At 44.5% G+C, this 27,595-nt stretch overlaps 1 protein-coding gene across 1 annotated transcript in view; it reads left to right on the top strand.

The window, feature by feature from the left end:
- Window positions 1-27,595, top strand: part of CKAP2L (cytoskeleton associated protein 2 like) — a gene marked incomplete in the record, with an annotated part of 1,473,239 nt that overhangs the window by 722,896 nt on the left and 722,748 nt on the right. The window contains 1 exon segment of the mRNA XM_044084267.1: window positions 9,852-10,053. Within this exon segment, the coding sequence (XP_043940202.1) occupies window positions 9,852-10,053 (202 nt within the window).

The following is a 27,595-nucleotide window of genomic DNA, read 5'->3' as shown; positions in this document are numbered from 1 at the left end:
GGCATTATCTCGGCAGGACTGTCCAAGGCACATGGCAAGAACAACGAGGCTCACCTGCATATCAATGTTCTGGAGATGAGGGTGGTGCTCCTGGCGTTGCAAGCACTTCAAGACCTTCTTCCTCTGGGGACTATTGCGATACAATCAGACAACATGTCGGTAGTTTTGGTATATCAACAAACCGGGTGGTACCAGATGTTACCCACTGTGGAGAGGCCATGCAAGTTTGGGAATGGGCGATTTCTTCCCAGCACTTTCTGGTTGCAATGCACATTCCAGGGACGACCAACGTGATAGCCGACAAGCTCAGCCGGGCGATCCTACTGCCTCATGAGTAGTCTCTGAAATAGCGGAACAGATTTTCCACAAATGGGGACAGCCTTGCTGCAACCTTTTTGCCAGTCCAGTCCATGCGAAATGCAGCAGCTATTTTTCCCTCATTCCCCCTCCGGGGGAGACCCCCAGAGACACACTAGCTCATGATTGGCCGCTGGGTCTTCTGTATGCTTTTCCTCCATTTCCAAAGTGATTCAGAAAGCCAGATGGCTGGAATGCAAGTTAATCCTCAGTGCTCCTTACTGGTCTCGTCGGGTTTGGTTCCCCTTCCTCGAGCCTCTTCTCCTGGATGATCCTTGGATTCTAGACCCAGCTCCAGATCTGTTGACTCGCATGTCAGATTCACTGTATCCCTCAATCTACACCCTCAAATTGACACAGTGGCTGCTCCAGTTCCATCCCTAGTCAGGCTTCACGGTGTATCTTCCTTAGTGTCACATATCCTTATGCCCTCCCATAAACCTTCAACTAGGAGACTATATGGCAGTAAATGGAAAAGATTTTCTATTTGGGCACAGAAAATGAATGTAGATCCCTACACTGCTTCTATTCCTGTGATTTTGGAATTTCTCTCAAAAGCTTTTTCAACAAGGATCTGCCGTTGCCACTATCAGAGTTCAGTTGACGGCTATTTCTCATTTCCATTTAGGGTTTCCAGATACCAATTTAATGTCTCATAAGCTATGCAAGACCTTTTTGAAAGGAGCCGCTTTAAGGCCACCGCTCCAAGAACCTGTGGCTTCTTGGGATTTAAATTTTTTATTGTCCAAACTGACATCTTCCCCGTTTGATCCTTCTCACTCATCTTCATAGAAATGTTTGTCTTGGAAGACTTTGTTTTTGGTAGCTATCACATCAGCTAGACAGGTATCGGATTTACAAGCCTTATGTGTTAAGCCACCTTATTTGATCTTTCATAAAGACAGGGTCTCACTGCGTACTAACCCCTCCTTTGTCCCCAGAGATTGTTCCCACACCACCTTAAATCAATCCATAGAACTCCCAGTTTTCTTCCCTAATCACTGTAATGCAGCTGAATATCAGATGTTCATCGTGCATACAGCTGCAGTCATAACAGATGGGTTATCCTGCCGTTAGGCGGGTCCTTGGTCGGCCGAATTCCAAAGTCTAGGTCCGGCGTCTGTTGTCGTCGCTTCTTCCTTGACGTCAGTGCGGCAGGGGTATAAAAGAGGCAGCCAATGCCATTTTCTCCAGTCTTTCTTGCCGCACGGTGCCCGAAGCAGAAGCAGTTCGCAAGTGCCGGTCGGCCAGCTCCTGAGATTTACAAAAGTATTTCAGCAGAAGTCTTCTTGAAAGCTAAGTACCCCATTGGGGAAACTTTTCTTGACTCAGACCGATGTCAGATATAGTTAATAATTGCATTTCATGTGGGAAGCAAATACCGCATAATGATTTCCACTCTTTCTGTATACCTTGCTTAGGCCCGGACCACGACGTCTCGGCCTGCCGTTTTTGTGCTAGATTCAACAAACGCACTATTAAGCATCGGGAGGAGTTCGCCCTTCACTTTTTTGGCAAAAAATTTAATTATATTATGTCATCGGATACTCCGACTCCAGTTTTGAGCAAAAAACGCAAAGATAAGGACCGACATACGAGGTCCGTACCACCTACTGAAACCACACTGACCGACTACCGGTTCTCTGGTACTCAGCGAGGCACCTACGCAGCCCCTGAGTACCGATGACAATGCATTACCGGTGTCTTCAGTACCCGAGGTCGCAGGCTCCTCGGCCCCCATTCCTACTACAGATACCGACGCCACTCCTGGCGGGGAAACTCAGAATTTAGACAGGCCTGCCATTTCTCAAGGGGTCTTCAGGCCTTCCTCCTTCTCTATTAAAGCATTCACTAAATCTAAAACAGCCATGAAAACCAAAAAACAGGTTCCTCAGACCCCCTCTGAAGGCACCATGCCTAAAAAACAGATGCTTAAAATGGCTGAGGATTTGATTACTCTTATCAGGGGTTCTCAACCCCCCCCTCTGACAAAAGGCCCAGATTAGAGGAAGACTACCCTTCCTCAGATCAAGCTTCTATTACCTCAGAACTATCTGAGGACCAGGATTATGCCTATTCTCCATTCGAAGACTCTGATGCAGAGGAGTCTATTCCCTCGGCCCCCCCCCCCCCCGAGGACTTCTCTTTTGGGGAAACCCTGCATACATTGAGGGAACACTTTCACTGGGAAGGCCAAGATTACTCAGATTCCAAGAAAAGGCTCAGGGAATTTCTTCTGCTCCCCCAGCATAGGCCTCTGGCTATCCCTCCTGTTTTAGATATATTGGATGATGTGTACACAGAAGACAGCCTTAATCCTGATTCTTTGCCTCCAGCTCCTGTTAAACCAGACAGGTATTACCGGGTTCCTGATTCTCACCAGTTCCTATATAAAAGCCATACTGCTGACCCAGAAACTATTTCACAGGGTCCCAAGGGAATTAAGGCCTCTACTGCTAAAAACCCATTACCTTCAGAGAGAGAGATTCCAGAGCTTTAGAAAGGTGGGGGGAAAAGGTGTACACCTCGGCCACTTTAACCATGAGGGCATTAAACTGTCAGTTCCATATGTTAAAGTATCAACAGTTTTTGATATCTCAGCTGAAAAGCAAGATGACACAACCAGAACAGCCAGATTTAAAAGAGTTGCAGGATTTGTTGCATGGTGCATAGCAAGTGGGTAAACATACCTTGCAGTGTGGTTTTGATGCTTTAGAGGCCTCATGTAGAGCTGCTGTTACGGGGTCTGTTATACGTAGGCATGCTTGGCTCAAAGAGCAAACCTTACCAGATCATGTCAAAGCTAAATTATTAGATGCGCCTCTTCAAAAAGATGTATTATTTGGTGTTAAAGCTGAGGAGGTGCTAAAGAAAATGGAGGAAAAAGCGAAATCAATGCAAACAGTGAAAGATTTCCTGCAGGTACAGCCTCCACGTTTCAGCAGAAACTGGCCTTCAACAAATTGGTCCTTTCCAGCCACAGACAGACCTCAAAGGGGTAGATACAGGCGTCCAAGGGGTAGAGGGCAACCTCAAGGATCTTTCAGAGCCAGACAGTGGCAAGCACCAACCCCAAGAGGTGGAGAAGACAGATCAGTCATTTAGAAAACAGATACACTGACTTCCCCCTACACCTGCCAAGCAAAGCTTTAATGGCAGCACCTTTGGGCGGAAAACTGACATTATTCTCAAAAAATTGGCATATTGTTACAAAAGACAAATGGATTCTGGACATTATAGACAGAGGCTTACAGGTTCCACTTTCACACCCTTCCAAAAATGAGAGGCATGCCAAACCTGCCACAAAATCAAAGGGCAGAGGCACAAAAACAAATTTCAGCTCTCATGGACATAAAAGCAATTCAAGAGGTACCTGCAAAAGAACAAGGTCAAGGGTTTTATTCCAGACTATTCCTGGTACCAAGGAAAGACAAAGATTGGAGACCTATCTTAGACCTATCCATCCTAAACACACATCTACAGGTGCCAAAATTCAAGATGCTCACATTACAGCAGCTTCTTCCCATGCTGGGCAAGGAGTCTTGGCTGGTAACATTGGACCTCAAGGAGGCATACCTGCATGTCCCTATCAGACAAGATTGCAGAAGATACCTCAGATTTCTTGCAAGTTCAACCCATTACCAATTCTGTGCATTGCCCTTTGGCTTATCTACCGCGCCCAGAGTGTTTACGAAATGCCTGGCATCAGTAATCGCCTTCTGCAGACTACAAGGGATACAAATCTACCCATATCTGGACGACTGCCTGATCCAAGCGGACAGCAAGGACATACTACTGCAGCACCTGGCGTTTGTAATAAAACTGTTGAACTTCCTGGGATACACAGTCAACAAAAAGAAATCAAAACTAATACCCTCTCAACAATCCTGGGTGGCAGCTTGGATACAACCACCCAGATGGCCTACCTCATGCCAGACAAGCAAGGGCAACTGTCTCAATACTTAAAAAAAATGGCAACTTACACCAGGCTATAACTGCAAGGAAAGTCCTGCAGGCTCTGGGATTCATGGCATCTTGCATCCTACTAATCCCATGTGCAAAGCTGCATATGAGGAAACTTCAATGGTACCTAAAAAACTTATGGTCTCAACACAGCCTCAGCTTGGAAGCAATTATACCACTCATTCCATGCCTTCAAAAGGAATTTATGTGGTGGGCTCATGCTTGCCAAAGAAACACCCTTTCTGTGTACCTCAAGCAACTCAAATCATCACAACAGACGCCTCAGACTACGCCTGGGGAGCACACATGACAGATCAGTGCATTCAGGGAAAATGGACCCGAAAAGAGTAGCACCTTCACATCAACCAAAAGGAAATGCTAGCCGTGTAAAAGGCTATTATGACCTTCAAAGACCTACTGCATCCAGGCCAGCTATTGATAAGGACAGACAACACCACAGTGATGTGGTACATAAACAAACAGGGGGGAACTCATTCATACCCCCTGTGCAGGCAAGCCATGACCCTATGGAACACAGCACTGGAATTGCAAATTCAACTACAGGCACAATTCCTGCCAGAGAAGGAAAACACACTGGCAGACAACCTAAGCAGAAATATGACAGATCCACACGAATGGAAGTTGAATCCTCAAGTTTTCACAAAGATAACTCAGGCATGGGGATAGCCAGACATAGATCTCTTTGCTACCCACAGAAATTGCCAGTTGAAAAAAGTTTGTTCAAGGACCTATCATCCACAGGCTTGGAAAGTGGACGCACTTTCCTTCAGTTGGGAAGCATTGAGAGTCTATGCCTTCCCGCCTCTTCCTCTGCTGCCCAAAGTTCTATTAAAAGCCAGAGCAGAGAGGCTGAAAATGATTCTCATTGCTCCAGACTGGCCAAGACAACACTGGCATCCGCTCCTGAAGAGCCTGACACATTCGCCACTATGGATCCTACCTCTAGTCCCTCTTCTGTTGTCCCAGCACAACTACAAAACTCTTCACAGCCATTTCAAAGCTCTAAATCTAGCTGCATGGAGAATTCCTTGATTTCCCAACAGTTTCTCCTCTCCAAGGAGGTGCAGGATGTCATCTTGGAGGCCAGAAGACCTTCTACTAGAAAGGCCTACTCCGCCAAATGGAAACTATTTTGTGCCTGGAATCAAGAAAAGGGACAGAATTCTTGGGTAATAAATATACCTCAAATTTTACAGTACCTAGCTCAGATGTTAAACAATGGACTTTCCTTCTCCTCCATCAAGATCCACGCTTCAGCCATTTCTGCACAATACAACACAGATCCTCCTTTATTCTCTCATCCTCTCTTAAGGCAGTTCCTCAGAGGGGCAAAGAATATAAAACCCCCAAGGAAACCACCAGTCCCTGCTTGGGACCTCAACTTCGTATTGGAAAAGCTGACCCTTCCTCCCTTCGAGCCAGCTTCTTCATCAGAGTTACAGTACTTGTCATGGAAAACCACCTTTCTTCTGGCTATCACCTCAGCTCGCAGGGTTTCGGAGCTACAGGCCCTCATGGCTGTGCAACCATTCATCATTTTCCATCAGGACAGAGTTTCCTTACGAACCAACCCTACCTTTATGCCAAAGGTAGTATCCAGTGTAGCTTTGAATCAGACTATCCACTTACCTACCTTTTATCCTAATCCACAAAACAAAGGGGAAAGACTACTACATTCCTTGGACATTCAGACAACTTTGTTATTATTTGGACAGGACAAAGCCATTCAGGAAATCTGAGCAACTCTTTGTGTCCTATGCTGCAGGTGCTCAAGGAAAGGCTATTTCCAAACAGACAATTTGAAAATGGATAGCTCACTGCATACGCTTTTGTTACTCATTTCATGGAAAAACTGTGCCTGCATGCATCAGATCCCACTCCACCAGAGCCACAGCTACCTCTGCAGCCTTCCTCAGGGGGGTCCCTACCAAGGACATTTTGGAAGCAGCCACCTGGAGTTCAGTGCACACTTTCTCCAAGCACTATCACCTCCCACTATACTCAAAATCTAGAGCGGGCTTTGCCACAGCAGTCCTGCAGGGCATCCTAGCCCCTCCTAGTTCCACTTAGTGCCTACCACCCTTACTTAGCTTTGGGATTCTTCCCATCTGTTATGACTGCAGCTGTATGCACGATGAACATAGTACAGTTTTGTACCTACCATAAATGTAGATGTTCTAGTGCTCATACAGCTGCAGTCCAGGTTTCCCCTCCCTCCATCCTTTCTTAGGACAGGCCTTATGACAAACACTTTTCATATAACCTTTTTGGGGTATTCTTTTATGGTGTATTTGCTTGCAACTACTGTTTTTGATTTATCAACATTGCATTTTTGCATAACATTGTTTGCCTTCCTTCTGGGGGCACCTGACATCTGGGACAAGAAAAACTGAAGAAAATGGCGTCAGCTACCTCTTTTATACCCCTGCCGCACTGACGTCAGGGAAGAAGCGACGACAACAGACGCCGGACCTAGATTTTGGAATTCGGACGACCAAGGACCCGCCTGATGGCAGGATAACCCATCTGTTATGACTGCAGCTGTATGAGCACTCGAACATCTACATTTATGGTAGGTACAAGACTGTACTTTTCACCAGCTAGACGTTCATAGACAACTACGTTTTTATTTGCATCGGACCAAGGAGTTTAGGAAATCAGATCAACTATTCATTTCCTTTTCTGAATCCAGATTGGGCTTACCAGTTTCTAAAGTGACACTATCTAATTGGATTTCCAGTTGCATAGCCTTTGTCTACAGTTCGGAGGGCAGACCTTTACCCTTCAAGATCAATGCTCATTCTACCAGGTCTCTGTCTACCTCTGCAGCCTTTCAAGCCAGGGTCCCACTTGATAGTATTTGTGCAGCAGCTACATGGGTTACCCCTCACACTTTTATTACACATTACAAATTGGATTTAGCTTCCAGGGGTAGAGCATCCTTTGGCTCCATGGTGCTCAGGAGTATTTTCCAGTGAGCCAACCAAGAATAAGGCACTAGGGACACTGTCCCATACGTAAAAATAAAGGTGAGATTGGACTACACAACATAAAGAAGTTATGTACTCACCATACCGTTCCATGTTGGTAGTCCATCTCACCCTTCATTTTTACCAACCCGCCCTCCTGCTCCCATCTTGGAAGAATCTGGATATATTAATGTTTTGGTTATCTTTGGTTGGAGACCCTTTAGTATTGGTTTGTCTGTTATGGTTATTTCTTCTAGTGAGCAGCAAACAAGATCTGGGGTTTGTACTGGTGCACTATGGGATACCTGCTTAGTCACAAGCCAACCAGAAGTCTTCGAGCTTATAAATCGGCTCCAAACCCATACGTAAAAATGAAAGGTGAGATGGACTACCAACATGGAATGTTATGGAGATTACATAATTTCTTTTTATCTTCCATGCACACAGGGTTTCCCTCAGGACTAATCCTTCCTTTATGCCCAAGGTGATGTCTTCTGTGGCTCTAAATCAGTCCATTCATTTGCCTACCCTTTTCCCAAATCCACAAAACAAAGGGGAACGAATACTGCACTTTCTCTGGACATGCACAGACTACTTAGGCTTAGTCCTATCCAAATAGAATCTATCAGAAAATCTGAACAGCTGCTAGTTAGCTTTGCTGCAGGGGCAGAGGGCAAGGCTATTTCAAAGCAAACCATTTCCAAATGGATAGCCCATTGTATCGATTTCTGCTACAAGCACCATTAAAAACCTACCCCACAGGGGATAAGATCACATTCCAGCAGGACTACATCTACCTCTGCAGCATTTCTGAGAGGGGTCTCTACCAGGGACATCCTAGAAGCTGCTACCTGGATCTCTGTACATACCTTCACCAAGCATTACCACTTGCCTATCTTTTCGAAATCCAGAGCTGGATTTGCCACTGCAGTCTTGCAGGGATTAATAGCTGGCACAATATTCTTTAACTTCCTCCTCCCTTTCTTAGCTTTGGGAATCTACCCAAACGTGATGACTGCAATAGTGAAACATGAACAGTGTACAGTTGTGTACACTTACCATAAATGTAGATGTTCAAGTGTATTCACTGTTGCAGTCCTGGTTACCCTCCCTCCAGCCCCCTGACTTCTCTTGCTTCTACCTTTCCTTCTTGTTTTGCATATATTATGTCATATGTATTTGCTTTTTGCTGGGGGTGTACCATACCATATAATAGCTTCCTATTGTGGCGGCACCTGACATCTGGGGCAAGAAAAACTGATGTAATGGCGTCAGCGGCATGTTTTATACCCCTGATGTCAAGGAAGAAGCGACAGCATCCGATGCAGAAATCCGAAGACTCTGGTATTCAGGCCGGCTGAGGGCTACCTGCAGGCAGATCACCCAAATGTGATGACTGGAACAGTGAATACACTCTAACATCTACATTTATGGTAAGTGTACACAACTGTACTTTCTGTTGAATGTCCTAGAGTATCGAAGCTATTTTACTAACTTGATAGTGTATGTACCCTTTTCTTGACTTGTGGGTAGAGCCACTATAGTGAATTTTCACATCTGGGTTCCCTTAACTAAATTGTTGCTGTTGAAAATTCCCTTTGGAAGGAAGGGGAAATGTGAACAAAATATTGGTATATTGACTTGACTGACAATATGTTGAAGATCACATCCTTCATAATATAATCAGCGTTGGATTCTGATTCTTGTATTGTCAGTCTAGATATGGTTTTTAACATTGAGAGTTGTTTGCAACTGAAATAAGCCTGCTATTGCAACAGCAAGTTGCATAGATGAAGCTGGCATTTCTTCTAATTTGTTTCCACTTTTTATTTTTTTACTTTTGTACTTTGTCAGCATTTTATTTCAATTTTGTATCTTAATGTGTCACAGCTTTGCTGTATTTACACTTTGTACTTATGAATTTTTTCCAGTAATTATCTTTACGTGAGTAAGCGAATGTTGTCGCTTATTCATAGGTAAATACTAAGCTAGCTGCCCTAGTGGGCCATATTAAGCCTAGCTAAATTCCATTTAAAATGCTATCAAACCTGTACCTTGTGACTGTGAAGTAAGCACCTTACCCATTATACCAACTCTCTTAACCAAATTCACAAACTTAAATTTCTGTTGAACACTTATCTGATGGAAAACCTGGTCTTGCAGCACAGTTTAGAAAATGCTCAGGTTATTCTGGATTTAGTGAAACAATATTATATAATACTTCTCATTATAAACATTTCTTTGGTTCATAATGCTCAGCAGTAGTTAGATAAGATGATTGATAAGAGGGTTCTTAATCCAATTAAATGCTGTGGGGTTCCTTTCATTAAAGGAGGTTTGCAAGTATGCTGTTGTACTTGAGCAGTGATGCATTATGCTGTTATAGAAGCTCCACCCTCTGTTAAAGGATTCCACTGTTGTAGAGATGGGGCTATTGTCAGTGTTTGTGCCTGATTGTTTCACATTGGGGGATGTATTTTTTATTCATTTTGTAGCTGGTCTGTAAACTGTTTGGTACAGTTATTCCTTTGTATCTTGCAGGAAGAAGCTCGAAGAATGGCTATCTGCCAAGAAAAAGCAGTATAAACGCCCTGCAATGCTGTTACCAACACCAAAGAAAACACCAAGGGCAAAACTCAATGACTCATTCTGGGTCAACTTTGAGGAGGACGGGGATGAGCACTGTAGCTTGGTGGAAAGAATCAACCAAGTGCTGACTCAGTGCTTAAAACTGATCCAGCAGGTAATTGTGTAGGTTTAGATGGAGAAACTAACCGCTGAGATTAGAATGTGGTCTGCAACACAAGATGTTCTTAGTGTTTCACTGTTGCAGTCATCACACTTGGGTTATCTGCCTGCAGGTAGCTCTCAGTTGGCCCGAATACCAGAGACTTAGTATTTCTGCGTCAGTTGCCGTCAGGGGTATAAAAACAGGCAGCTGATGCCATTACATCAGTCTTTCTTGCCAAAGAGCCTGAAGCAGAAGCGGTTCGCACGAGTGCCAGTCGGCCACCACCTGAGTTTTCGTTTCCGTACTGAATCATCCTGACGTCTTCTAAAGCTAAGTACCCCATTGGGGATCCTTTTTTCTTGCTCTAGCCAATATCAGAAAAAGTTAACAATTGTCTTGCCTGTGGAAAGCAAATACCACACCAAAATTTCCATTCTTACTGCATCACCTGTTTAGGCCCAGACCGACGTACCTCGCTGACTGTTTTGTGCTTTGTTCAATGCCCAAACTATTCATTGTCAGGCCCTTATTGTCTCTAAATACTTCCGCTCTTAATCTCCGCATTACGAAATGGCTTCGGTAAGCCATCTGACTACCGATCTTCCGAAAAAATGTAAGGATAAAGACAGAGACAAACCACACTGGGTCCAAAACTGCCGAAGACTCTTCCATTAAGCTAGTCACCAGTTTGCCGATACTCATTGAGGTGCTTTTGCAGTCCCTGATGCCCGCTTTGATGAATTTGCAGGCTGTTACCGAGACCTGTTCAGAGTACGGTATGCCGCGAGACTCTTTGACTACGAAACCTGCTCATGTCTCGACCTTGGATGGGTCCGGAGCTGCTGTGCTAGCATCGGCTTCCGAAGAAGTTCTTTGCACTATCGATATTCGACAGACTTCTTTCGTGTCTTCAGTTCTGTGTAAAACTGCCGAGATGTTCATCGTGTTACACTGCTGCAGTCATTACACTTGGGTTATCCTGCCATCAGGCGGTTCCCCAGTCGGCCTGAGTTCCAAAGTCTTGGTCCGACGTTGGTTGCTCTCGCCTCCTCCCTGACTTCAGTGCGACAGGGGTATATAAGATGCAGCCTACGCCATTTTGCACAGACGTCCAGAGGATTTCTCTTTTGGTGAAAATGTACGTACTTGAGAGCATTTCCACTGGGAATGCCAAGACTATCCTCAGTCCAAAAAGAGACTCAGAGAATTTTTAGATTTGCCACAACATAGACCTGTAGCAATACCTCCAGTTCTGGATGTTGTGGATGATGTCTTTATGGAATCCAGTAACTCCTGATGCCTTACCCCCCTGCTCCTAGGAAACCAGACAGGTACTACAGAGTTCCTGACTCTCACAAATTTCTTTTCAAAAATCCTACTGCTGACCCAGAGGTCATCTCCCAGGGGCCTAAAGGTATAAAAGCAACTACAGCTGAGAATCCCACCCCTTCGGACAGGGATTCCAGAGCTTTAGACAGACTGGGTAAAAAAGTATACACCTCTGCAACTCTTGCCATTAGGGCATTGAATTGCCAGTTTCACATGGTGAAGTACCAGCAACATATTATGGAACTTAAGCAAAAATTAGCTACCTTTACAGACTGTGCAGAAAATAAAGAATTACAAGAGCTTATGCATTCTGCAAGCCAAGTGAGCAAGCATACATTGCAATGTGGCTTTGACGCCCTAGAAGCATCTTGCAGGGCAGCAGTCACTGGTTCTGTACCAAGAAGGCATGCTTGGCTTAAGGAGCAGACCTTGCCAGACTATGTCCAATCAAAATTACTAGACACTATTTTGAACAAGGACAATCTGTTTGGCAACAAAGCAGAAGAGGTTCTAAAAAGATGGAAGAAAAAGCTAAATCTATGCAGACAGTCAGATTTCTTACAAGTGCAGCCTATTTTCAGTAGGCATTACCCCTCGAAACATTGGTCCTTTCCAGACCCCCTCAAGGCCATCTCAAACTACACCCAGGGGAAACAGACCCCTCCCCCCCAGACTACAGTCTCAGGGTATGCAGAGATCTAAGCAATGGAGTGCCTCCACTTCCAAAACAGGGAGTGCTAAGCCACCTCAGCTGAGTTAAAATTCTTCTCTTTGAAAACAGCCTTGCTTCTGGCCATCACTTCAGCTAGAAGAGTGTCTGAGCTACAAGCACTTATGGCTGTGGGAACCCTTCATTATTTTTCATGCTGACAGGGTCTCCCTCAGGACTAACCCTCCCTTTATGCCGAAAGTGGTGTCCAATGTGTCTCTCAACCATTCTATCAATTTGCCAACCTTCTTCCCTAATCCTCAAAATAAAGGGGAAAGGGTCCTGCACTCCTTGGATGTGCACAGACAGCTCAGATTCTACCTGGATAGGACTAAGCCCTTCAGGAAATCTGACCAGTTACTACTCCGATGTCCTTCAAGGATGCATCTGCAGTCATAATATATGGGTTGTCCTGCCTCAGGCAGCCCTTCGGTCGGCCGGATTCCAAAGTCTGGGCCTGGCCTCTGCTGATGTCGCACTTCACCCGACATCATAGCTCCTGGGGTATAAAGGCATCAGCCGACGCCATTTTCCCCAGTCTTTCTTGCCGCGCGGTTCCCGAAGCAGAAGCTGTTCGCAAGTGCCGGTCGGTCAGATCCAGAGATTTCAGCTACCGAAGACTTCTAAAAAAGCTAAGTACCCCGTTGGGGACTCTTTCTTGCCTCAGCCGATGTCAGACAAAGTAAATAATTGTTTAACTTGTGGGAAACAAATACCTCATAAGGATTTCCACTCTTACTGCCTTCCTTGCTTAGGCCCAGACCACGACGTATCAGCTTGTTTAGCCTGTGCTTCCTTCCACCGACGGACACTTAGACGTCGGTCGGAGTTTGCTGAAGAGTTTTTTGGCTCCGCTTTTGCATATAAAATGCCGTCGGAGACTCCGACTACACATTTAGCTAAAAAACGCAAGGAAAAGGACCGACACTCGCGGCCCGCGGTTTCGCCTGAAACCACAGTTAGGCCTACCATGAGTGTCTCGGTTTCGGCTGAAACCGAGACCTCGGTTCTCCCTTCGGCCGAAAGCATGCCTCCGACAACCGAGGCCACACAGGCCCCCGCTGAGTCGGCTACAGAAATTCCTACTGAAGAAGCAGGCACACAAGATTTGTCCGACACCATTCCGTTGGACATCTCTACTCCTGCACGTGGGGCAGCTAGACCCCCTGCTTCTATGTCTATCAAGGCCTTCTCCAGGGCTAAAGCAGCTAAACTTTCCAAGGCCTTACCTACAAAAGCTCCCTCTCACAGACCTACCTCAAGTTCTCAGATTCTCAGCCTTGCTGAGGACCTTATTTCTCTGATCAGGGGATCCCAACCTCACCCAGACAGGGCCTCACAACCCCCTCCTGAAAAGAGGCCTAGGACTGAACCCCCTGAACCGCTCTCCTCTGACTATTCCTCGGATGGTTCAGATTTATCTGACCATCAGGAAGGACCATACTCACCTTATGAGGATTCTGATGCAGAAGACTCCATTCCTTCTGCCTCCCCTCCAGAAGAATTTTCATTTAGGGAAACTCTACACTCAATGAGGGAACACTTCCAATGGCAGGGTCAGGATTTTTCTGATTCTAGGAAAAGGCTAAGGACTTTTTTACACTTACCACAGCATAGGCCTTTAGCCATACCACCTGTACTATCAGTTGTTGATGATGCATACAGTGATGCCAGTACTGCCCCTGATTCTCTTCCCCCGGCCCCTGCCAAACCTGACAGATACTACAGGGTCCCGGATTCTCACTTCCACTTGTATAAGGCCCATGCTGCAGACCCAGAAACCATTTTCAGGACCCTAAGGATGTTGCAGCTGCCTCTGCCAAGAACCCCCTACCCTCTGAAAGAGAATCAAGAGCATTAGAGAGATGGGGTAAAAAGGTTTATACATCTGCTACTCTTTCTGCTAGGGCTTTAAACTGTCAATTTCACATGATACAGTACCAGGAATTTTTGTTAGATTAGCTGAATAAAAAGCTGTCCTCTCCTGAACCTTTAGACCGTAAGTCCCTTCAGGATTTGGTACACAACTCTCAGCAGGTCAGTAATCATTTCTTAAAATGTGGCTATGATGCACTGGAGGCTTCATTTAGATCAGCTATGACTGGAGCAGTGATTCGAAGGCATGCCTGGCTAAAAGAACAATCTTTGCCAGACCATGTTAAGTCTAAACTCCTAGATGCCCCTATGGAGAAACAAAGTTTGTTTGGCTCCCCTGCACAGGAGGTTCTAAAGAAAGTGGAAGAAAAAGCAAAATCTGTCCAAACAGTCAAGGATTTTCTGAAGGTCCAACCTCCGAGGTTCAGCAGAAATTGGCCTTCAAAGAATTGGTCCTTTCCAGACACCTCCAGAGCACAGAGAGGCAGAAATAGACGCCCAAGAGGCAGAGGTCAATCAAGGGGTGCCTACAGGGGTCGTCAGTGGCAACCTGCCAACCAGAGAAGTGCCGCCACAGCTGCGACTGCAACCACTTCCACAGGACAGACACAATGACTTGGCTCTGATTCCGCCTACCAGGGAACAACTGGAAGCACCCTTGGGCGGAAAGCTAGCTTTATTTTCAAAAACTGGCATTGCATTACAGGAGACAAATGGACTTTGCAAACAATAGACAAAGGCTACAGGTTTCACTTCCACACTCTACCAAAAAGAGAGGAATGCCAAACCTTCCACCAAGCCAGAAATCAGAGGCTCTAAAACAAATCATCAGCTTACTAAGGATGAGAGCAATAGAAAAGGTACCATCTATGGAACAAGGCCAAGGATTTTACTCCAGACTATTCCTTGTACCAAGAAAAGAAAATCAATGGAGGCCTGTTCTCGACTTGTCCGCACTGAACACATATCTCATTGTTCCAAAATTCAAGATGCTGACCCTACAGCAACTTCTTCCCATGTTGGGCAAGGAGTCTTGGCTGGTGACTCTAGATCTCAAGGAGGCATACCTGCACATTCCTATACGACCAGATTGCAGAAGACACCTCAGATTTCTTGCAGGATCAGAGCATTATCAATTCTCAGCATTGCCCTTTGGCTTATCTACTGCGCCCAGAGTATTCATGAAATGCCTGGCGTCAGTAATTGCAGATTGCAGGCTTCAGGGAATTCAAAACTACCCATACCTGGACGACTGCCTAATACAAGCGGACAACAAGACAAAAATAATAAAGGATTTGGCCTATGTCATACAACTGCTGCAAGCCTTGGGATACACGGTCAACATACAAAAGTCAAGACTAGTGCCATCCCAAAGGATAACATTTTTGGGTGCAGAACCGGACACAATAACTCAGATGGCTTTTCTCACAGAAGAAAAACAAAAGCAACTACCAGTCTACTTCATGGCATTAACAAGACAAACTCAGCTTACTGCAAGGAAAGTCCTGCAGGCCCTGGGTTACATGGCATCCTGCATAATCTTGATCCCACATGCCAGGCTGCATATGAGAAAATTACAATGGTACCTAAGGAATGTATGGTCTCAACACAGACACAGTCTAGAAGCCCTGATGCCAATCATTCCATGCCTGAAAAAAGAATTCCTGTGGTGGGCTCAGGCCTGCCAGATCAACAGAGGATTGCCTTTCCACAAACCACATCCAAGGCAGACCATCACCACGGGCCTCAGACCTAGGCTGGGGGCACACATGGAAGACAAGTGTATCCAAGGCCTATGGTCCCAAGACCAGCTGAATCTACACATAAATCTAAAGGAGATGCTGGCAGTGAAGCATGCAATCGAGGCATTCAAATCATTCCTCCATCAAGGACACCTGCTGATAAGGACGGACAATACCACAGTCATGTGGTACATCAACAAACAGGGAGGCACACATTCATACCCTCTATGCCGGATGGCAATGGACCTGTGGAACTTAGGCCTGAATCTCAACATCCAACTGCAGGCCAGATTCGTACCAGGAAAAGGGAATTCACTAGCAGACAGCTTAAGCAGAACTACCACGGATGCTCACGAATGGATGCTGCATCCAGACATCTTCAAAACCATAACAAAGAAATGGGGAATGCCAGAGATAGACCTGTTCGCCTCCCCACTCAACCACCAACTGAAGAAATTCTGCTCAAGAGTATACCACCCACAAGCCTGGAGGGTGGACTCCCTTTCTTTCAGCTGGAAGGCCCTGACAGTATATGCCTTTCCACCTCTCCCATTGATGTACAAAGTTCTACTGAAGATCAGAGAGGAACAGCCAAAGGTAATTCTAATAGCTCCAGACTGGCCAAGGCAGCATTGGAACCCGCTACTGAGAAGCGTGTCTCGGACGAACTCATGGCCTCTACTTCTATGTCCTTTACTTCTAACGCAGAACAACTACAAGACCCTGCATCCAAACTTAAAAACGCTGCAGCTAACTGCTTGGAAAATTGCATAAAACAAAACCAACCTGTTTTATTTCAGAGGGTTAAGGACATTATCCCGGAGGCTCGCAGACCCTCCACAAGGAAAACATATTCAGCCAAATGGAAGAGATTCCTCATTTGGAGTGCAGCAAAGGGAACAAATGTCACACTGGCAAACCTAGCACACATCCTAGAATACTTAGCAGAACTGTTCCACAATGGCCTGTCCTATTCTTCCATTAAGATTCATGCATCAGCAATTTCAGCAGAGTACAACATGGATCCTCCTGTCTTCTCTCATCCTCTCCTCAGACAATTTTTGAGAGGGATCAAAATGTAAAACCTCCAAGGAAACCACCTCTGCCTGCATGGGATCTCAATTTTGTGCTAGAAAAATTAACACTTCCCCCTTTTGAACCAGCAGCAACAGCAGACTTACAGTTCTTATCTTGGAAAACTGCCTTCCTGCTAGCAATCACTTCAGCAAGAAGGGTATCCGAGTTACAGGCATTAATGGCAGTGCAGCCTTTCCTTATCTTTCACCAGGATAGAGTGTCTCTGAGAACCAATCCTACTTTTATGCCAAAGGTAGTATCCAGGGTATCCTTGAACCAAGCTATTCATTTACCTACATTCTTCCCTAACCCACAGAACAGGGGGGAAAAACTACTACACACCTTGGATGTACACAGACAACTGCGCTACTATCTGGACAGAACTAAGACCAGCAGAAAAACTGACCAGCTTCTGGTAGCATATGCAACAGGAGTGCAAGGAAAAGCAATTTCAAAACAGACAATCTCAAAATGGATAGGAAATTGCATTTGATTCTGCTACTCATTTCATGGAAAGACAACTCCTGAAAATATCAGGCCTCACTCCACAAGAGCTACAGCCACCACTACAGCTTTCCTACGAGGAGTGGCTACCAAAGACATTTTAGAAGCTGCTACTTGGAGTTCCGTGCATACATTTGCCAAGCATTACAATCTTCCTTTATACTACAGATCCCGAGCAGGTTTTGCAACTGCAGTTTTACAAGGGATCTTAACTACACCATCATTATCTTAGTGCCTCCTCCCCTAGTTTGGCTATGGTATTCTACCCATATGTTATGACTGCAGATGCATCCTTGAAGGACATAGTACAGTTTTGTACCTACCATAAATGTAGATGTCTGATAGGTATGCATCTGCAGTCAGGATTTCCCACCCTCCTTCCCCTCTGTGGTATTCCTAGGGTACTTACCCCTCTCTTAGCTAGCTGGGGGAATCTATTATGGTGTATTTGTTTGTATGTATATATGTATATATACTTTTTGTTTTCTACTGTTTGGAATTTTCTACTTTTATACAAATTTAGCCTTCTAGAGGGCACCTGGCATCTGGGGCAAGAAACACTGAGGAAAATGGCGTCGGCTGATGCCTTTATACCCCAGGAGCTATGACGTCGGGTGAAGTGCGACATCAGCCGAGGCCAGACCCAGACTTTGGAATCCGGCCGACCAAAGGGCTGCCTGAGGCAGGACAACCCATATGTTATGACTGCAGATGCATACCTATCGGACATCTACATTTATGGTAGGTACAAAACTGTACTTTGTGCACTAGGGGCAGAGGCCAAGACCATTTCAAACCTAACCATTTCCAAATGGATAGCACACTCTATCCATTTCTGCTACAAACACCATGGGAACCAACCCCTCAGGGGGTCAGAACACATTCCACTAGGGCAACTTCTGCCTCTACAGCATTCCCCTACCAGGGGCATTCTGGAAGCTGCTACCAGGAGTTCTGTACACACCTTCACCAAGCATTACCACCTGCCTATCTTTTAAAATCCAGGGCGGGTTTTGCAACAGCAGTCCTGCAGGGCATATTAGACAGCCCCAACTCTTCTTGACTGTTTCCACCCTTTCTTCAGCTTTGGGAATCAACCCAAGTGTGATGACTGCAACAGTGAAACACGAAGAACATAGTACAGTTGTGTACAGTTAACATAAATGTAGATGTTCAAGTGTATTCACTGTTGCAGTCCTGGTTTCCCTTCATCCAGCCCCCTTGTCTCTGTCTCTCTCCTCTATCTATTACTCACCTCTTAGAGGTATTGGTCTACTTTTTACTGGTGTTTTTCCCACCATAGCTTAGCTTCCTATTGGGGGGCTCCTGATATTTGGGGCAAGAAAAACTGATGTAATGGTGTCGGCTGCCTGTTTTTATAGACCTGACGTCAGTCCTGGAGCGACAGCAACTGACGCAGAAATACTAAGTCTCTGGTATTCAGGCCGACTGAGGGCTACCTGCAGGCAGATAACCCAAGTGCGATGACTGCAGCAGTGAATACATTTGAACATCTACATTTATGGTAATTGTACACAACTGTACTTTTTCTGATCTTATAAAACAAAGAGCTGTTCCTTGTTTTGAGGGAGTTTGTGTATTGGCAGAGCTTTAAAAATCAGTTGTTCTCCAAAGAGAGACTAATATTTGATTTGTAATGTTACATTGACATCTTTAGACTTGACATTTGTAGTTTTTCCCATTCAGTGCTTTACATTTAGCTGCTGATTACTGTTTTTTGGGGATTGTAGCTCATTTCTATCAAGGCAGAGGATGCACAGTTTGTCCTTCTGCTAGGAAACCCCAAGGTTGTATGATATCCTTTTATTAGATCACTGTTGCAGTGTTACTAATGGGAGGTATACTGTCAAGGATGCCATATTTCCAGCTAGTATGCCAAAGCTTTGGAACCTTTCTTTTGTGCCATACTTCTGACCTATGTACAAGAGTACATGCTAGTGTGTAAGGGATGTACTGGGTGTGGAGTTCCTCAGAACTTTCTTGCCATCAGCCTGTGAATAAAGACCGTCTCTAATTTGGTCAGTCAGCCATATGGCCTGTGCTAGTTTCCAGTCAGTGTAGGCAGATAAGTATCCTCATTTAAATCCCTTCCTTTTTACATTTCTCATTTTTCATATCAACTAAGAGAGAGAGAAAAATATGACTGCTGTAGGGCGATTCACTACAAGGATGTCGCACTGTGTTCATTCTTCCCATGTCCAGAAAATAACTTAAGGGAGTGGTTTATTTATAAGTCTTTTGTCTTTAAGACTATTAGAAGTCACCTAACATTTGTGAAGATTTATCTGGAGCGCCAAAGACTAAAAGAGCTTGCATAAGGAAGGATGGCTTTGCAGTTCTCTTGGATGTCCCCCTTAGCAGCTGTGTAATAGCAGGAGAAACCAAAGTCTGATTTTAAAGGAGTTAAAGGATCCTTTGGCAGTAAGACTCCAAATTCCTTACCTTCTACCTCAGCACCTCCTCTTTTCTGATTAAGGAAGACGATCAGTCCCTGCCTGTTTGGAGAATATTAGCAGCAATCCGGGTACTCTGCATAATCTAAAATAGGTACAGACTGATTTGGAACATCCGTCCACTCATATTCAGAATTCCCCAAGATATTCATTATTCACACTGCGTCAGTGGCATATGGGCCTGAGCCTGCACGACCCCACAGTGGTAGCTTTGTAAAGCTCAGAATCACCTCCTCTGACTCTTTAGGATAGGGGATTGTCTAAGTCCCTCCCATCAGCGGAAGCCTAATCCTCATCACAGAAGGTCAGTTGCTCAGTCTTTGTGTCAGCTGTAGGACTCGCTCAGTCCAATCTGCTTAACAGCCTTCCATTTTACAAACTAACGTATACATATATATATTTGTATGTATGCACACAGTGGGTGTGTTAACTTGTTCTAATATTCTTGTCATTTACTACTGCTAATTTCTCTGAGAATTCCAATTTATTTGTATTCTTCATGCTGCATTTATGCAGTTACAAGGCTTTTTTTGTGTGTTTTATGACACTGGCACTGAAGTTGGGTGGTGCCAATCGACGACTGCCTTGTGCATGTAGGCTAACATACCGGTTTACTTTCTTTATTTTGAAGTTCTAATAGGAAAATATTGCAGTTTTACACTTTCTGATATTTACCTCTGATTTAACACAGTTTATCTGATATCCTTTTCATTTGTTCCTCAACTGATAGGTTTGAATCCAAGACCCTGATCCATCTCTGGCACTTCTACCAGACATTTGGAGCCAAACTCACAAGCTCCCCTCTTTACACATAATGCCCCACCAACCTAACATACCTCAAATATTGTTTGCTGCCGTTCAGCTGTCAAGTCTTGTAGTATTTGACCTTTTTTTGTACGTTAAAGAAACTCTCTATTTTATTTATCTTTATTCTCCTACCTCCCTTACATATTATTTTCTGACTTGTTAGGCCTTGTACCTGTTTAGCTACTGATTGCTCACTACCTCTCTAAAGTACCATTATTGATACTCTTTCTCTAAAATTACTCTTTAGAATGCTCTCTTTCTCTCTACCATTATTGGTAGTTTTTCTTTCTTTTCCTTTTCTTTCTGTTCCCTTTCCCTAAAAAAAAAAAAAAAAGAAAAGCATTTTTCTGCCCTTAGTTTCTTTAGGCAGTTTTTCTTTGATAGTAATGGCTGACAAGCCAACTGGTTTTAAAAAGTGCATTACCTGTGGGCATAAACTTCCTATTTCAGGCCCCCACAGGGAATGCGTTTATTGTTTAGGACAAGTGCAGTTGGCTGCAGATTGTTTTATCTGTTCTGGATTTAACTCCAGAGCTCTTACCGCAGGAATAAGTTAGTGCTGAGGGGGCCTCTCTCCTTCTTCCTCTTCTACTTTGATAGCTGGGGCTCAAGCCACATCCAAAAAATCAGACAAGGGGAAGCCAGACTTGGCAACTAAAGAAGTCACACCAAGAGGTCCCTGGGCTTATGTTCTTCGTGTTTCACTGTTGCAGTCATTACATTTGCATTATCTGCCTGCAGGTAGCCCTCAGCTGGCCTGAATACCAGTCTTGGATTCCTGCGTCAGATGCTGCCTATTCTTCCATGACGTCAGGGCGTATAAAACATGCAGCCGACGCCATTACATCAGTATGTCTTGCCGTGCGGTGCCCAAAGCAGAAGCAGTTTAAAAGTGCCGTTCGGCCAACTCCTGAAATTTTTGTTTGAGTTTCAGAACCAAAGTCTTCAAAAAAGCTAAATACCCCATTGGGGAACCTTTTTCTTGTTAAACGAATGTCAGTAAAAGTTAACAATTGTCTTACATGTGGAAAGCAAATACTTCATAAAGATTTTCATTCATACTGCATTCCTTGCTTAGGCCCAGACCACGATGTCCTTCACTGTCGGTTTTGTGCCTTATTCAACCCTCGAACTATTCGTCGTCTGTCTATTTTTGCAGCAAATTATTTTGGTACTCTGTTTAACTATCCAGAAATGGCTTTGGTAAGCCATCTGACTACCGATACTCCGAAAAAACGTAGAGATAGACAGACTGCATAGGTCCAAAACTGCCAACGATGCTTCCATTATGCTAGTCGCCAGTTTGCCAGTACTCAGTGAGGCACTTTCGCAGCCCCTGATTACCCGCTACATCAGATTCGCAGTTCTCTACTGAGACCCATTTGGAGTCCAGTATGCCGCAAGATGCTTCTTCGACTATGGAACCTGTGGATGTCTTTACCTTGGATGGGTCCGGAGCCACTGTGCAGGCACCAGCTTCTGAGGGTGTATTCAGGCATCTTCTTCACCAAGGCCTAAAACCCGACCCACGCCTAGAAAACAGACATCCAAACCACATGGTTAGGTCCATGTGCCTAAAAAGAAAATGATTCGAATGGCTGAAGACCTTATTACTTTAATCAGGGGAAGTCAGCCTTCCCCCTCTGAGCACGATGAATTAACGTACTGTTTATTACAAAAAACAAAAAAAATCACATAAAGCGCTTTTTGTCAGGCCACATAGCCCAACTTCTTCAGATAATTATACAACATAGGACATGCACTATATAGGAAGTGAAAAGGCAGTGAAAAGTCCGCTGGTTCCTGAATCAGCAGGAATCCGTTGCTGTTAAAGTGGCAACCACCTTCATTCATTACTTGAAATATATAGCTATACTTTTGACTTTTCACTTCCTATATAGTGTATGTCCTATGTTGTATAATTATCTGAAGACGGGCTATGTGACCTGACGGAAAGTGCTTTATGTGATTTTTTGTTTTTTGTAATAAACAGTACGTTAATTCATCGTGTTTGCAGGATTTATTTGGGCAGTTGGATACACTGTGGTGGTGCTTCTTTTGGTTGTACGGATCCAGTTTGTGTCTTGGCTTCCCCCTCTGAGACCTAGAACTGATTTTCCTTCTGATTCTTCTGATCAGGATTCTGAAATTTCTGTTTCTGATTACCAGGATTTGCCCTTTTCTACCTATGAGGATTCTGATGCAGAGGATTCCATTCCCTCTGCTTTCCTTCCAGAAGATTTTTCTTTTGGTGAAACCCTGCACACTCTTAGGAAGCATTTCCACTGGGAAAGGCAGGACTACTCTGACTCCAAAAAGAGGCCTAGGGAATTCACTCCCCCCTCAACACAGGCCTTTAGCTATCCCTCCTGTTCTGGACATTGTAGATGCCTTCTTGGAAACTAGCCTGTCCCCAGACACTTTATCTCCAGCTCCCAGAAAACCTGACCGGTATTACAGAGTACCTGACTCTCGCAAGTTCCTTTTCAAGAATCCTACTGTGGATCCAGACACCATTACCCAAGGACCAAAAGGCATTAAGGCTACTACTGCTAAAAACCCTACCCCCTCTGATAAGGATTCCAGGGCCTTGGACAGATGGGGTAAGAAGGTATACTCTTCTGCTACTTTGGCCATTAGGGCCTTAAACTGCCAGTTTCATATGTCAAAGTATTAACAACATATTATGGGCCGCCTTAAACAGAAAATGATGTTGATTCCTGACTGTGCTGAACATAAAGAATTACAAGATTTAATGCATTCTGCTGAACAAATTGGTAAACATACTTTGCAATGTGGTTTTGACTCTTTAGAAGCATCTTGCAGGGGTGCTGTCACTGGGTCTGTACTTAGAAGGCATGCTTTGCTTAAGGAGCAAAACTTGCCAGATCATGTTAAAGCTAAATTACTGGATGCTCCCTTAAACCAAGACAGCCTGTTTGGCAACAAAGCAGTAGTAGTTCTTAAAAAGATGGAGGAAAAAGCTAAATCCATGCAAACTGTTAAAGAATTCCTGCAAGTACAGCCTCCTAGATTTAGTAGGCATTGACCTTCTAAGAATTGGTCTTTTCCAGTCTCTTCCAGGCCTTCTCAGTCCAAACCCAGGAACAGCAGACCACCTAGACTTACAGTCTCAAGGTACACACAGGCCTAAGCAATGGGGGGCTTCCACTTCCAAAGCTGGAAGTAATAAGCATGAAGCCTGTTCTGAAGCGTAGGTATTTCCTGCAAGATTCCCTTATTGGAATGTGCAGGTAAGCTTTACCAGACTCCCATGGAAAAATGTCACAATGACTTAACCTTAACCCTGCCAAGCCCTACCCAGCTGCCTGCTCCCTTAGGGAGGTTTCAAGGAAACAGCATTGTTCAATTCAGGAGACCTAAAACATTAAGTAATATGGATTATTACATAAAATGTGTCTGTTATATGTATATTTAATTTCATCTTATGCAGAATATAAGGCAAATTAATGTACTGATGTATGCAATTTTAATTAGTCTACGTCATAGTTCTATATGTGTTTTCATTGGTTGAACCATATTTTAAATACCAATGTTTTAACTGTTTTTATGAGTCTGAAGAAGCGATCAGCTGACTTAGATCGCGAAAGCGCTTACTCTTGTTTAATAAAGTGGTGTGAAACTGCAAGTGAACCGTTTCCTACCTTGACTACTACATCTCATTTACAACTTTTGCTTTTATAAAGGGCACTACTGTGAAGCTGCAAGTGATTTATTTCCTGACGTGGATTATTCCATTTTTATCTTCAGCTGTGGTCTAACCCATTGGTCTTTTCATTTTTTTGTCTCTACACCAGTCAGCCTAGCTATTCATAACAAAAGACTCCTGGGGCAGGGAATCCTATCCAGAGGCTACATTATACCATTTTTCTTAACCCAGCTCCAACCAATATGAAAAGAATCTCCAATGTTCCACCAAATCAGAGGGAAGCAGTGGCACTAAAAATAAAAATTAAAAAAAACTGCTAGAAAGCCATCCAAGCGGTGTTCCCAGATCAGAAGGACATCCAGAACCTATTCAAGATTCTTCTTGATGCCAAAAAAGACAGGGGACTTGAGACCAGATGTTCATGTTTCACTGTTGCAGTCATCACACTTGGGTTATCTGCCTGCAGGTAGCCCTTAGTCAGCCCGAATACCAGAGTCCTAGTATTTTTGTGTCGGATGCTGTCGCTTCTTCCATGACGTCAGGGGTATAAAACAGGCAGCCGATGCCATTACATCAGTCTTTCTTGCCGTGGAGGAGATCGAAGTAGAAGCAGTTCGCAAGTGCCGGTCGGCTGCTACCTTAAATTTTTGTTTTCGAGTTTATAATCCTGAAGTCTTCTAAAGCCAAGTACTCCATTGGGGGATCCCTTTTTCTTGCTGTAACCGATGTCAGAAAAAGTTAACAATTGTGTTGCTTGTAGAAAGCAAATACCTCAGAGATTTTCATTCTTATTGCGTCACCTGTTTAGGCCCAGACCATGAACGTCCCTTGCTGTCAGTTTTGTGCCTTATTTAACACCTGAACCATTTGTCGTCGCGCTATCTTTGTCACTAAATTCTTTCACTCTTGTACTCCGTATTCCAAAATGGCTTCGATAAGCCGTCCGACTACCCATCTTCCGAAAAAATGTAACGATAGACCGCATAGGTTCAAAACTTTCAACGACTCTTCTGTTAAGCTAGTCGCCAGTCCGCCGCTACTCAGTGAGGCACCTTCACACCCACTGATGCCCACTTCTGTGGATCCACAGGCTTCTGCTGTGGCCCATTCGGAGTCTGGTATGCCAAGAGATACTACTTCAACTATGGAACCTGCAGATGTCTCTACCTTGGATGGGTCTGGAGCCGCTGTACAGACACTGGCTTCTGAGGGTGTATTCCGTCCTACTGTTGATCGAATCAAATCGACAATTTCATTTTTAGCCAAAGCAACCAAATTTCTTGGACCCCAGAGTATGCCCAATGCCTGGAAAACCTACAACCAAAGCACATGCTCAAGTTTTCATGCCACAAAACCATATGCTTAGAATGGCTGAAAACCTTATTACCCTAATCAGGGGAAGCCAGCCTTCCCCTGCTAAGAGACAAAGAATGGCGTTTCCTTCTGATTCTACAGACCAGGAGCCTGATGACTCTGACCCTTCTGATTATCAGGACATGCCCTTATCAGCCTATGAGGTTTCAGATGCAGAGGAATCCATTCCCCCTGCCTCCCCTCCAAAGGGTTTTTCTTTTGGTGAAACCTTGCTTACTTTGAGAGCATTTCCACTGGGAATGCCAAGACTACCCTCAGTTCAAAAAGAGACATGGAGAATTTTTAAAGTTGCCTCAACACAAGCCTCTAGCCATACCCCCTGTCCTTGTCCCTGATGTGGTACATGATGATTTTATGGAATCTAGTCTTACTCCAGATACATTACCCCCAGCCCCTAGGAAACCAGACAGGTACTACAGAGTACCTAATTCTCTCAAATTTCTTTTCAAGAATCCTACTGCGGATCCAGATACCATTTCCCAGGGACGTAAAGGTATTAAGGCTACTACAGCCACAAATCCTACCCCTTCGGACAGGGATTCCAGAGCTTTAGACAGATTGGGTAAGAAGGTGTATACCTCTGCAACTCTTGCCATCAGGGCGTTGAATTGCCAGTTTCACATGTTGAAGTACCAGCAACATATTATGGAACTATAAACAAAAATGGTATTGTTTCCAGATTGTTCAGAAAATAAAAGATTTACAAGAGCTAATGCATTATGCAAACCAAGTTAGTAAGCATACTTTGCAGTGTGGCTTTGATTCCCTAGAAGCATCTTGCAGGGCTGCAGTCACTGGATCTGTACTGAGAAGGCATGCTTGGCTGAAGGAACAAACCTTGCCAGATCATGTCAAATCCAAATTACTAGATGCTCCTTTAAATAAGGACTGTTTGGCACCAAAGCAGAAGTTGTTCTTAAAAAGATGGAAGAAAAAGCTAAATCTATGCAAACTGTCAAATAATTCTTACAAGTGCAACCACCTAGATTCAGTAGGCATTGGCCTTTTAAAACCTGGTCCTTTCCAGCCCCTTCCAGGCCTTCCCAGACCCAGGGGAAACAGGCCACCCAGACTACAGTCTCAGGGTTCATAGGTAGATACTAGGCTATCTGCCCTAGGGCATTTATAAGCCTAGCCAGAGTGTATTTGGCTTCCGCCTCCCTATTAGATTAGCCTACTGTGCCTCTGTAAAGTAGGTCACAGAAGGTACCCTTTTAAGATTAGTTTACTGTGCCTCTGTCTTGCAGGGACACAGAAGAGATCCCAGGGGTGAATTTGCAATTTCCCATCCACGCGTCCAGATTTCGCTTGGAGTGTCAGCGAGGGGCTATGTCTAACATGAATTGGGATTCTATTTCAGAGTGAGGGGAGCCTCTGGGAAATGAATCTGTTCCTCCAGCATGTCCTATTTATTTTTGTGCTGAGGTTTAGGTCCCTGGAGCGTGTAGCTCTAAGGGACTTGGATTTTTGAGGTGGAGCATGTCCATTAATTCTGGGTTTGACATGGCTTTGTACGTCAGGCATAGATCGCCTCTGAGTAGGCGGTAAGCAACTGAGTAGAGCTGGAGTTTCTTTAGTCAAGCTGCATAGGACATCTGTTTGTAGCCCATGATCCTCTTGGTGAGGTACTTTTGGAGTCTCTCCAGTTGCTGCAAGTGTCGGGTAAGGTACATCCCAAAAGGGGCTTTGTATTCAATTATGGGCCTGATGAGTGACGAGTAGAGGGGCACAATGACCTCTCTTGATCTAGATGCGAACCCTTTCGTGATAAGGTGGGCTATATAGAAGGTCTTTCTAACCACTTTGGCAACATGATTATCAAAAGAGAGATTGCTATCTACGTTGGTCCCCAAATCTCGAATTACTTCTTCGTACTTAATGGATTACTACCTATGTGGTAATTTGTGGTCACCTTGTTTTTCCCAAAGGGGATGACTATGCACTTTTTAGCATTTAGCTCGAGGCCGTGGCTCTGGCACCAAGCATCCGTCTC

This window comes from Protopterus annectens, chromosome 9.part0, assembly GCF_019279795.1.
Source record: "Protopterus annectens isolate FY-2018-M chromosome 9.part0, PAN1.0, whole genome shotgun sequence".
In the NCBI taxonomy this organism is placed as follows: Eukaryota; Metazoa; Chordata; order Ceratodontiformes; family Protopteridae; genus Protopterus; species Protopterus annectens.
This window is presented reverse-complemented; position numbering and strand designations above follow the sequence as displayed.